An 11791-nucleotide genomic window follows, 5' to 3' on the forward strand; every position below is an offset into this window, starting at 1 on the left:
CAGCCCTTAATGCCTGGGAAAGCAGGCCTGAATTATTATTTCAATCTGTGAGGAATGACAACTCCTCTCGCTTTGTAAGTCTCTTGGACACTGTTGTGGACGCTGTTCACTGGTCAAAATTTATGGGATGTTTGTGAACACATTCTCCGAATCTTTTTCGTTCACATTATACTACATCATAGTTCTTTCCTTTTCCTCTGAGCATGTAATAACATGGATCCAGGTCCTGTCTAAAAAGATACGTGACCCTATTTCCGAGTTCATTCTTATACCTACAATTGTTCACAGTTTCTAAAGCAAAGATAAAATTCTTTTATCTACAAAATAGGAGCTACAGCTTTTTCTACCTGATACAAATAGTCTCTGAATTGATTCAATATTAAAACATTAGCAATTCAAGTGTTTTGACTTTCTCAAAGATTTAATATAATTTATAATTTAAAAACAAAGCAGTAATATTAGCTTTCCTTTCAAGGGTAAATTCATTAGAATCCACTTTGGCACTACAGGAAAACTGGCTTCTGCTGATATTGAAACATGTAAGTGCTTGGACATCCTTTGTAATCATTTCTGTTTCTTATGACCTATAAAATTGACCAAAAGTAAGATTTGCATCTCACATGAATTTTTACATTTTTCCTGTTTGTTATTTGTTTCCTTCCAGATCTGTTAGAGAAGTCTAGAGTTACTTTCCAGCTTAAGGCTGAAAGGAGCTATCATATTTTCTATCAGATCACATCAAACAGGAAACCAGAACTAATTGGTAAGAAATGTCATAATTCCTCTTCAGAATTACTGCATCAGCACCAACACTGCATGATCCAACCTAGTATTTCATGACTGAATTTTGTCAGTTTTATGTATCATCTTAATTTTGAAAAGAGCTTTGTAAGTTTGGTAAAAATTTGTGTGTGTGCATCAAAATTCAAAAAGAAAACTGAAAATAACACCTCCAAATCCTATCACTATGAAATAACCACTATTAACTCTGGGATGAATATCATTCTAGTCATTTTCCGTACATATATCTTTACATATACATACATACATACAATAACTGGAATTATAGTTACATGCTCTTCAGTAATCTACTTTTTTCATTGAGCAATAATGTATCATGATTTTTTCCATGTCAACAAATATAGCTCCACATTATTATTTCTAATGGTTGCATAATGTTGCATTCTAGAGATAAGCGTAATTTATTTAACCAAACCCTCTTAAGAATATTTAGGCTGGTTCCAATTTTGGATTTTAAATAGTCAACACTGTACTGATTACCCTTACAGACATAACTTTTCCAAGTATGTGACTATCTTCTTTGGCATCAAATGGTGCCTCAGAATTTGTCTAGAAATCTCTTGCCTTAATGAAGAGGATAATTCTGCTTACCTTTGCTCTGTTCCATGTACTTAGAAATGCTTCTGATCACCACCAACCCATATGATTACCCATACGTCAGTCAAGGGGAGATCAGTGTGGCCAGCATTGATGATCAGGAAGAATTGATAGCCACAGATGTAAGTTGAACACAAGAAAATTAGAATGATTATGTTGAGTTGGAGCAATGATCCCTTCAGATAAACATTCAGTTTCTAGTAGAAACAGCAAAAGAGGATTCAAGGATGAGCATAGATATGCCACCTGGAGTCAAGTGAAAAGATTAAGATGTGCCCCTACAACATTTTACTTTCCCTTAATAGTTTTTTAAAGATCTATCATTTCTGAATTTACCTAAACCATTTTAAATAATCTACTTGCATTAGACCCATACCACCTCTCAAAATAACAAGTTCTTTAAGTTTCCTATCCCCATTCTCTATCTTGAGCTTACTTCTTTTATCTTCAGAGGGTATGCACCTGTAATTCTAATGCTCTGTCATGGCCTTTGGTTGATCAACCCCCAAGACACCCATTCTAAAGAGTTCCTTGCCCCCATGAGTACTGGTAGTTTCCTCAGTTTGATCAATAAGCCAGGAATCAGACTGTGAATTATAAATAGTAAATGTGTGGATCATAACCTAACAGTTATCCTATTGTTTATATTGGCAGAGTGCTATTGACATTTTGGGCTTTACTAATGATGAAAAGGTCTCCATTTACAAGCTCACGGGGGCTGTAATGCATTATGGGAATCTGAAATTCAAGCAAAAGCAGCGTGAGGAGCAGGCAGAGCCAGATGGCACTGAAGGTACCAACTGAGTCATCCACATGATTTCATGTTTGTTGGAAATCAAATTTTTTTAACTTTTTATTGATATTATGATAGTTTACAACCTTGTGAAATTTCAGTTGTACATTATTGTTTGTCAGTCATATTGTAGGTGCACCACTTCACCCTTTGTGCCCATTCCCCACCCTGCCTTTCCCCTGATAACCACTAATCTGTTCTCTTTGTCTACGTGTTTAAATTCCACATATGAGAGGAGTCATACAGAAATTGTCCTTTTCTATCTGGCTTGGAAATCACATTTTTGACTTGCTACCCTTGAGTTTTCCTAGGAAGACAAACTCATTTTTAAGAATTGAGTTTTAAAGTACACCTAGATAACATATTACCATATGCGAAGCATGGGTATTAGATAGATGTTCCCTGTAATTTCTGGAGTTCTTTAGGGCACGCTACCCATAATCAAGGTCTTGAACTTTGTGGAAAAAATGGCAAGCAAATACTCAAAAAGATATCCTTGAAGCACTGCACAAAATGCCTGTAACTTAAAAAAAATTTTTTTGAGGAAGTGGGTTGCTTTGGGCCATAATAACATTGTTCTATCTTTTCTTCCTTTCAGTTGCTGACAAGGCAGCCTATCTCCAGGGTCTGAACTCTGCTGACCTGCTCAAAGCCCTCTGCTACCCCAGGGTCAAGGTCGGCAATGAGTTCGTCACCAAAGGCCAGACTGTAGAGCAGGTAGGTGCATAATTCAAATTCACCGCCAGAGATGCAAGCATTTCACAGCCCTTCAATAACCTCAATGGATATATGTTTGCCTTTCAAGGTGACCAATGCGGTGGGTGCCCTGGCCAAAGCCGTCTACGATAAGATGTTCCTCTGGATGGTCGCCCGCATCAACCAGCAGCTGGACACCAAGCAGCCCAGGCAGTACTTCATCGGGGTCTTGGACATCGCTGGCTTTGAGATCTTTGATGTGAGTTGGTAGCTGGTTGGTAAGGGGATTTTACAATAAGGCAATGAAAATACCAATAAGAAGACATTTGTGAATATTATGACCTTTTCTTACCACTGTCAAAAAGTTACGTTAAGACTTAAAAGAGAGCGATTGGGCAGCTACTAATCAATTATTGTAGTGGCAATTCCACTTATATGAGAAATAAGGCACTTAATGAGGACTCTTCAACTTGCTACATGATCCAAAGGGAATTAGGAATTAGCTTGGTCTAGTGGGGGCAGGGGGGTGTCTAAAAATCCCACAATGCAAAATGAAGTCAACATAAAAATATCAACGTAAACCTGTGCCACACATAATATGCTCTGAATACATGGTAGAAAAATCATTCAGAAACACTTAGGCAAATAATAAGAGCTGAGAAAAGGTGAGTAATTTAGAGTCAGCATTAACTGCAATTAACTTGGTTCTCAACGCAGTATCATGGGATAAAAATTCATATTTAATTATGAAATACATTTTTCCTGTCTATAGTTTTTAAGAAGTTTATATTTTTCTTTCTAATTATAAAAGCAAAACTTGGGCATTGCAGAAAATACAGAAAATCAAGGGAAAGGATTCCACATTAATTCTGCTATTTATATCTAGCTAATGTTAACATTTTGGCTGTTTTAAAAAAATGCAAGGACATGTTAACATACAGTACATAATATTTGCTGGATCGATTTTCTCTCATTTCACATTAAGGAAGAACAAGGGTGGCAGTTATTGCTCACCTGCAATACTGACCATGAGGACTTTCATACAACGCACAACTCCTCCCAGCCAGCTTCTAACAGGTTGCAAATTAGCTCCTAAATGAGAAAACAGAAAATGCAGAAGACGATGGGAATAAATACAGAAGGATTAAGTAGGAACTCAGAAAAATACCTGAGTAAACATAAGCAAGTGCAGGAAAAGAGTATTTTAATGATTTAGGGTTTTGTATAAAATGCAGCAGAGAAAGCAGTAGATTTCACAGGTCCCCAATGATGTTGACATCTTTAATCTAAAGGCTAATTGACACACATTTTTAAATTAAAAATCCTATATTTAAAAATGCTCAATTTGCTAAAGAGAAAAGTAAACACATCTATTTATTTAGTTCAACAGCCTGGAGCAGCTGTGCATCAACTTCACCAACGAGAAACTGCAACAGTTTTTCAACCACCACATGTTCGTGCTGGAGCAGGAGGAGTACAAGAAGGAGGGCATCGAGTGGACGTTCATCGACTTTGGCATGGACCTGGCTGCCTGCATTGAGCTCATCGAGAAGGTCTGTGTTGCATTTCAGAGACCACGTTTTGTGAAAACTAAAGAATTCATTGCATCTTAGTTTAATTCTATATACAGAAAAAAAAGTTTAAAGAGAATTGTAACTGCGTTGTGGTCTGCTTTTAGCCTATGGGCATCTTCTCCATCCTGGAAGAGGAGTGCATGTTCCCCAAGGCCACAGACACCTCCTTCAAGAACAAGCTGTATGAACAGCATCTTGGAAAGTCCAGCAATTTCCAGAAGCCCAAGGTTGTCAAGGGCAAAGCTGAGGCCCACTTCTCCCTGATTCACTACGCCGGTGTTGTGGACTACAACATTACTGGCTGGCTTGACAAGAACAAGGACCCCCTGAATGAGACTGTGGTCGGGCTGTACCAGAAGTCTTCAGTGAAGACTCTGGCTTTGCTCTTCTCTGGGGCTCAAACTGCTGATGCAGGTAATGCTCAAAAAACCCAACACTTTCTCTAGGTGTTACAAAATGTGATGTCAGATTGAGGCTGGTGATCTCACAGCCCTGGCAGAAGGATTGCAAGGCCAAACCCCTGATGCCTCCAAGTTTTGAGAAAGTAGGCTGCATTGTAAGTATACATTTGTGGCTCACTCCAGCACTGACAAAAGCCCTATTACAAAGGGTCAGAGAGGAACCATCAGGATTTCAACCAATGAAAAGCCTTGGCTTCTATGATTCTCTTCTGCTTCTTCCTCCACATCTGCTGGATACTGAGTATCTGCGGGTATTTAAGGCAATATAGTGAGAAACTTCTGCCTCTCGATTCTAGCTTCTACTGATGTTTTAAAGTTATTGTGTCCCCAGATGTCCTAATTTTGAGGAGTCCATCTCTACAGGGTGAAGTGAATGCCTTTCACTTCATTTCCAAATGGAGAAAGAAAACACAGAAAAGTGAATGCAAACTTAGTTGACAGATAAGATTCATTCAAACTCAAACAGAGAGGCCAGTAGTGTCAAAAACGCTCTAGTTGTTTAGAAAAATTAGAAAATGGGCAAGAAATAGCCCTGTTGATTCAAAACTATATTTGGATGACACCTTTTCTTATTCTTTCTCCAGAGGCAGGTGGAGGTGTCAAGAAAGGTGGTAAGAAGAAGGGTTCTTCTTTCCAGACCGTGTCTGCCCTTTTCAGGGTAAGGAAGAAACTGTTGTTGACACTCCCCAGTTACTCTGGAAATTTGTTTTTTAAAGCACAGGGTCTTCTTTCCACAGTCGATTAGGAAACGGTTAACACTAACTAATGACTTCTGTTAATCTAGCTTTGGAGAGAAGAGCTTTCAATAACTCAGGAATTATTAGTTCATCTTTCATGCTAAGCCAAATAATCAAGAATATTTTAACATAAGCAATGACATGTACTCAGAGAGACTAAATCATCAGCAAGACCAACGAAAATCTAACAGCTAACCCACAAGGAACCTAATATGGTATCCTTGTTCTTTAATCCAATCAATTCTCAATTATAACCAGTAGGATTGTTTCCCTGATAGATAATCTTTATTCCCTAAAAGTTGATAGAGTTGGAAAAGGGGAGCTATATTTATGAGAAAAAAATCTAAATGTGGTACAGGCTTGAATTTCCTTATTGGAGAACCATGGAGTTTACTAGAAGAAAGTGTGACCGTGTAGTGTGGGAAGGCAATAACTTTGTAAATATACCTGCGTGGCCAGGGACCAGGGTAGGAAAAAGGAGGGTGCTTGTATACATGAAAGGAATCACATGTCAGGCTGCTTTACACTTGTAACTCCTGGCAACTTAAGTGGAGAAAAAGGTACTGAGGAGGAAACTGCATCTCAGGAGAAGCCTATCAAGGTGTTAACTTAAGTAAAAATGGTCCATTACTGGCTATGTGCTCTGCTATATATGTCAGCTCTGCTATGGACATCACTAAATGCTCCTTAACCATGTCTAAAGTCTGAGATAGGACTTTTCCTGATTTTACAGGAGAATCTGAACAAGCTGATGACCAACCTGAGGAGTACCCATCCTCATTTTGTGCGGTGTATCATCCCCAATGAAACAAAAACTCCTGGTAAGAAGTTCTAGACTGGCAGCTCAAAGCATGACCACTATACCTCCTTTTTACAAAACTCTGCAGTGAAATAAATATGTATTATTTTAGGGGCCATGGAGCATGAACTTGTCCTGCACCAGCTGAGGTGCAATGGTGTGCTGGAAGGCATCCGCATCTGCAGGAAGGGATTCCCAAGCAGGATCCTTTACGCAGACTTCAAACAGAGGTCAGGCTCTCCTAATTATGGTGTATCTTAAGTATAAATATATTTAGTACAAGAAAACAATTTAGTGAAAAATATGCCTCTATTTGTTATTTTTAATTTTCCACAAAAAATAAAAAATTATAAGCCTCAAAACACCTTTAAAATATAGCTATACCACATATTAAGCACTCTGAAGACCATTCATTGGATATATCAAGCTCCTGGCTTAGCTCATAAGTGTATATATTAACTTCAATCATTATGAGAACTGCCATTTTTGAGTGCTTAATATGTTTAGATTATCTTACTTAACCCTTACAAAAACTCAGTAGAGGTAAGTACTACCAATACTTCATTTTATAGATGAATAAGCTGAGGCTCAAAGAGATTAAACTACTTGCCCAAAGTCACATAGTTATTAAGTGGCTGAGTGAGGAACTCTCCCACGCAAGTATAACTACCAATAAGTCATTTCATGTCACTTCTTTCACATCTTCATCTTTTTCTTTCACACTCTAGCTTCCCAATGTTTCCCAGAACCATGTCCAAACAGCTCTTCAGCTCCCCTTTCTCCTCCCTAGATAAATCCATCTTGAGAATCAAACAAGATGTAAAGGGGACAAGGGGCTGGATGGCAGCTGCAGGGAGCTTGTCTCTCCTAAGTCTGGGTCTGGTGGAGTTGACAGAGAACTCCAGTGCTCAAGACTCAAAGCACCCATACGTTTTATTTCAGGTGATTGGGACAGTTCCTCACTCCTAAAGTTTAGCTCTTACCAGATGCTCAATAAAATTCTGCTTTCTTGGACTCAGGATCCTATAAACCAAATGCATTTAGCAAGTGTAACGTTACATTTTATTGACCATCTACACCTTAATGTGAACAAGATTATAGAATCCTTTCTTGAGAACAAGGTCTGATGAGGCAAAAAGGAAAGTTGCAACTATGCAGGAAGGTAAAATGGAATAAAAATAGATAGTTGATACTAGATTGACCATCCATGTATAGAATGTCCTTCCTGTGAACAAAAAATAATTGTTTTAAAAGCTCTAATTTTTTAATGGGTCATTTCATGTCTAACTACTATTAGTGTCATCGGTAAACCAAGTTTTAAAAACCTATACTTACTTTAATAGATACAAGGTATTAAATGCAAGTGCTATCCCTGAAGGACAATTCATCGATAGCAAGAAGGCTTCTGAGAAGCTCCTTGCATCCATCGACATTGACCACACCCAGTACAAATTCGGTCACACCAAGGTAACAGTCTCTAAAGTCTACCTGATGCTCTTCCTGTCCCTTTGAAGTTCATGTCAAGTTTCTGACCTGCAACTCTGCCCACACAAAGGTCTTCTTCAAAGCTGGTCTCCTGGGGCTCCTAGAGGAGATGCGAGATGACAAGCTGGCCCAGATAATTACCCGAACCCAGGCCAGGTGCAGAGGGTTCTTGGCAAGAGTAGAGTACCAGAAGATGGTGGAGAGAAGGTATAAAAACTTATTGTTTATTTATTCACATCTTCCTTCTTCAGAAATACATTTGAGATGGCTTACAGTTACTCCGATATGATATGGCCCCCAAAGAAAGAAGGAATGAATAAGAGTCCCCTACTGAAGTGGGGATATAAATGTCCCAGAAAACTTAAAATAGGTGTCATCACCACAGAATACATCCTGAGCATTCAGGTAAAAGAAAGAGAAGCATAAAGTGTGTGTAGTTTTTATCTAACAAGAGAAAATATACCAGTAAGTAAGCAGAAACAGAATTTTGCCCTAGCACCTGGTTCTAATGTGAATTTATTGGGTAGATCATTAAATAAGATACACTGAGCTGCATAGCAGACTATTTTCAACAGTGGTTGTATACAAGCTCTAGAAAAAACTTTTTTCATCTGATTATTTCTATTATCAAACTACTATGATTTAAAATATTAGGGGCATTTATCTGTGAAAGATTTTTTTTCAGTGAGTCAATACAATGTCACCAAAGTATATAGCTTTCTAGTGATCTAATTCGATGCAGGGACAGAGTCCTAAGACTAAAGAGCCAGCCATCTCAAACTGCATGATGCATATGAACGAGACCCATAGTCAGAAATGCATTTTATATTGTCATCTCTGCATCCAAAATACATGTGTACGTGTGTAAATATAGAATTTACATGAAACAAATTTTATTTCTGTAACTGTAGTTAATGTAATATTTTCTATTGTATTCTATTTTATTAAAAAATAATTTTTGGTCATGACCCATTATATACATATGTATATATGGGTATTTAATTGCCTGTATACAAGGGAAATTAATTTTTTTTTAAAGATTTTATTTTTTTCCTTTTTCTCCCCAAAGCCCCCCGTACATAGTTGTATGTTCTTAGTTGTGGGTCCTTCTAGTTGTGGCATGTGGGACGCCGCCTCAGCATGGCTTGATGAGCAGTGCCATGTCCGCGCCCAGGATTTGAACCGACGAAACACTGGGCCGCCTGCAGCGGAGCGCGCGAACTTAACCACTCGGCCACAGGGCTGGCCCCAAGGGAAATTAATTTTTTAAAAGAATTTACATTAAAACAAATGTGATGATATTCCAGAGCAGAATGCAAAATTCATACAACATTAAAATATACAATCAGAGATTTTGAAAGAAATTCTGAATTTTCAGTGAATCCCTTTATCCTACGCGCCACATCTCTCAAGGACCAGTCCCCCTTCACTGCGCTCAGCTTTGTTCTAACGGGAAAGTCTCAGAAGCATTGAGGTAGAGCAGTACTTCTCAAAGAATATTCCTTGGACCTGCACCATCAGTTATAAATGCAAATTTTTAGGCCCCACCTCAGATCTTCTGAATCCGAAGCTCTGGGGATAGGATTCAGGAACCAGTATTTAAACAAGCCCTTCAGATCATTCCTTTGCACACTAAAGCTTGAGAAGCAGTGATGTAGAAAAATGAGTGGTTAACAAGTCCTTGACCATCATCTGAAGATATTACTTCTTTCATCGTACTTTTGAAAGTAGCTGAGGAACACAGTGGGGTGTGAAAGAACTCCAACTCTCATTGCCAAGCTTTCATCTCACTACATGGTCTGCACAATATCTAATTTGCACAAATTAAATTTCAGGGAGTCCATCTTCTGTATCCAGTACAACATCCGAGCCTTCATGAACGTCAAGCACTGGCCCTGGATGAAACTGTTCTTCAGGATCAAGCCGCTCCTCAAGAGTGCGGAGACTGAGAAGGAGATGGCCACCATGAAGGAGGAGTTTCAGAAAACCAAAGACGAACTCGCCAAGTCAGAGGCAAAAAGGAAGGAACTGGAAGAAAAGATGGTCTCACTGTTGAAAGAAAAAAACGACTTGCAGCTCCAAGTTCAGTCTGTAAGTAGTGGAGTCATCCTGGGTACTGCTAACCAGGATGCAAGTGCTAGAACTCTGGCCACTAGCGCCAGTGAGTTGGGTAGTCAGCGTGGAAGACACTCACTGGAGGGAGAAGGTTAAAGAACTCTGATGGTACTAATAAAGTCCATGTATTCCTTAATCACCCAATAAATCTCCCTCAACCAATCCCCAACACACACCAGGACCAGGGCACTGAGGTAGAACTGACTGTTGTCTTCCTTTCTACACAATTTCATCAAACTCTAGGATTTATGACTTCTTTTCCCTTTAAAGATAGTCCTCAAAGGTGAATTTTAACATGAAAGTATCCCATATAAAACAGTAAAGGGAGGACAGCATGGAGAGGGTGATTTTTTGTCTCTGAAATTTCCTTGAACTTCTAGACATCCATGGGTCTTAAATCACAATATGTACAGCTGACAAATGGCAGTATTCTACACCAAATTTTATTGAGTTATCATTTGTTATTGATCTCCAAAACTCAGATTCACACTCTCCAATCTATCTCCATAGTCAGCGCCCCATCACAGCACACCAGGAGTGCTGCATCAGCACCTAAGTTGCTCTGCCTGCCTCCAACTCCCTCTTCTTCCATCCAGCTTGCTCCCTGCTCGCTGCTCCTGAACAATCATTTTAGAACTGCTTCCATCAGCTCTGAAATATAATTTATAAGGCTGTCTTCCATTTGGAGTGAATTGAATTGGTGGTATAATTTACTCTTCACAAAATCATATATGTATTTTTCCCGTTGATTAAGATTGGTCTTTTCTGTCAAGTTTGGGTAGTGTAAAACTTCCCTCTTCTAGATTACAGAAGAAAAAAGAGCTGTTTTTCTGTCCCACACCCTCAAATCTATCCTGAATTCTCACTTGTTGTTCATAGAGCATTACTTAGAATCTGTCCTTCACCACTCTATCCGCTACCTGACTGTATGCAGCACATTTTATGTCTTTATGTGTTCAAAGGCTCATAGGGAGGCTCGCTGACGAATGTATATATCAATTTCCCTCTCCTTTCCTGCCCAGCCCCAACCATCTTAATCGGAAACATAGCAGTTCGCCAGGAATTTCTTGATTATTTTATGCCTCAACTTGAATTTAGAGCATCATAACCAGGATCATCTGCCAGTACTACAAAGAGAAATAGTTCAGTAGCAGCTGCACCCTGAATTTCTCCTGCTGGCGTGCCTTCTCTCCTCCTGCTCCTTCCCCAAATAAACTGATTTCTACAAGACCCAACCCTACCCGACTCTCAAGCCCAACTCAAATGCCGTTTCATTCATGTAACCATCTCTGATACAACTTCTCTGATCTCTTATGTCACTAATTGCTTTCTGAATTAATGGTAGATTTGGGGGATAGACCTTTTAATCTACTGTAGAATATACCTTTCTAAAGGAACAAGACAATATCTGACACATTTTGGTTTTCCCACAATGTGGAGTATCCTGCATTGCACATAGTAGGTGGTTCATAACAGCTTAAATCCAAAGAACCAACAGCAGAGATTTACACCATGATCATTGTGCAATATTTCATTCTTTCTTCCCAATTTTGATTTTGTTTCCAACTCAAGGAAGCTGAAGGCTTGGCTGATGCAGAGGAAAGATGTGACCAGCTGATTAAAACCAAAATCCAGCTGGAGGCCAAAATCAAGGAGGTGACTGAGAGAGCAGAGGATGAGGAAGAAATCAACGCTGAGCTGACGGCCAAGAAGAGGAAACTGGAGGACGAATG

The 11791-nt window shown here is 39.0% G+C and overlaps 1 protein-coding gene across 1 annotated transcript; it reads left to right on the forward strand.

Moving 5' to 3' along the window:
- Nucleotides 1-44: 44 nt before the first annotated feature.
- On the forward strand, nt 45-11786 carry LOC124232072 (myosin-2-like; the record flags this gene model as incomplete). Its single annotated transcript, XM_046649050.1, has 16 exons — nt 45-74; nt 476-539; nt 665-763; nt 1417-1520; nt 2053-2191; nt 2790-2908; nt 2997-3146; nt 4270-4440; nt 4566-4875; nt 5507-5580; nt 6393-6480; nt 6571-6688; nt 7802-7925; nt 8014-8150; nt 9779-10034; nt 11631-11786. Coding segments are annotated over 16 exons (2139 nt in total), but the record flags the coding sequence as incomplete, so codon positions are not given.
- Between the last annotated feature and the right edge of the window lie 5 nt (nt 11787-11791).

The sequence above is a fragment of the Equus quagga genome, unplaced genomic scaffold (assembly GCF_021613505.1).
Source record: "Equus quagga isolate Etosha38 unplaced genomic scaffold, UCLA_HA_Equagga_1.0 HiC_scaffold_2036_RagTag, whole genome shotgun sequence".
Classification (NCBI taxonomy): Eukaryota; Metazoa; Chordata; class Mammalia; order Perissodactyla; family Equidae; genus Equus; species Equus quagga.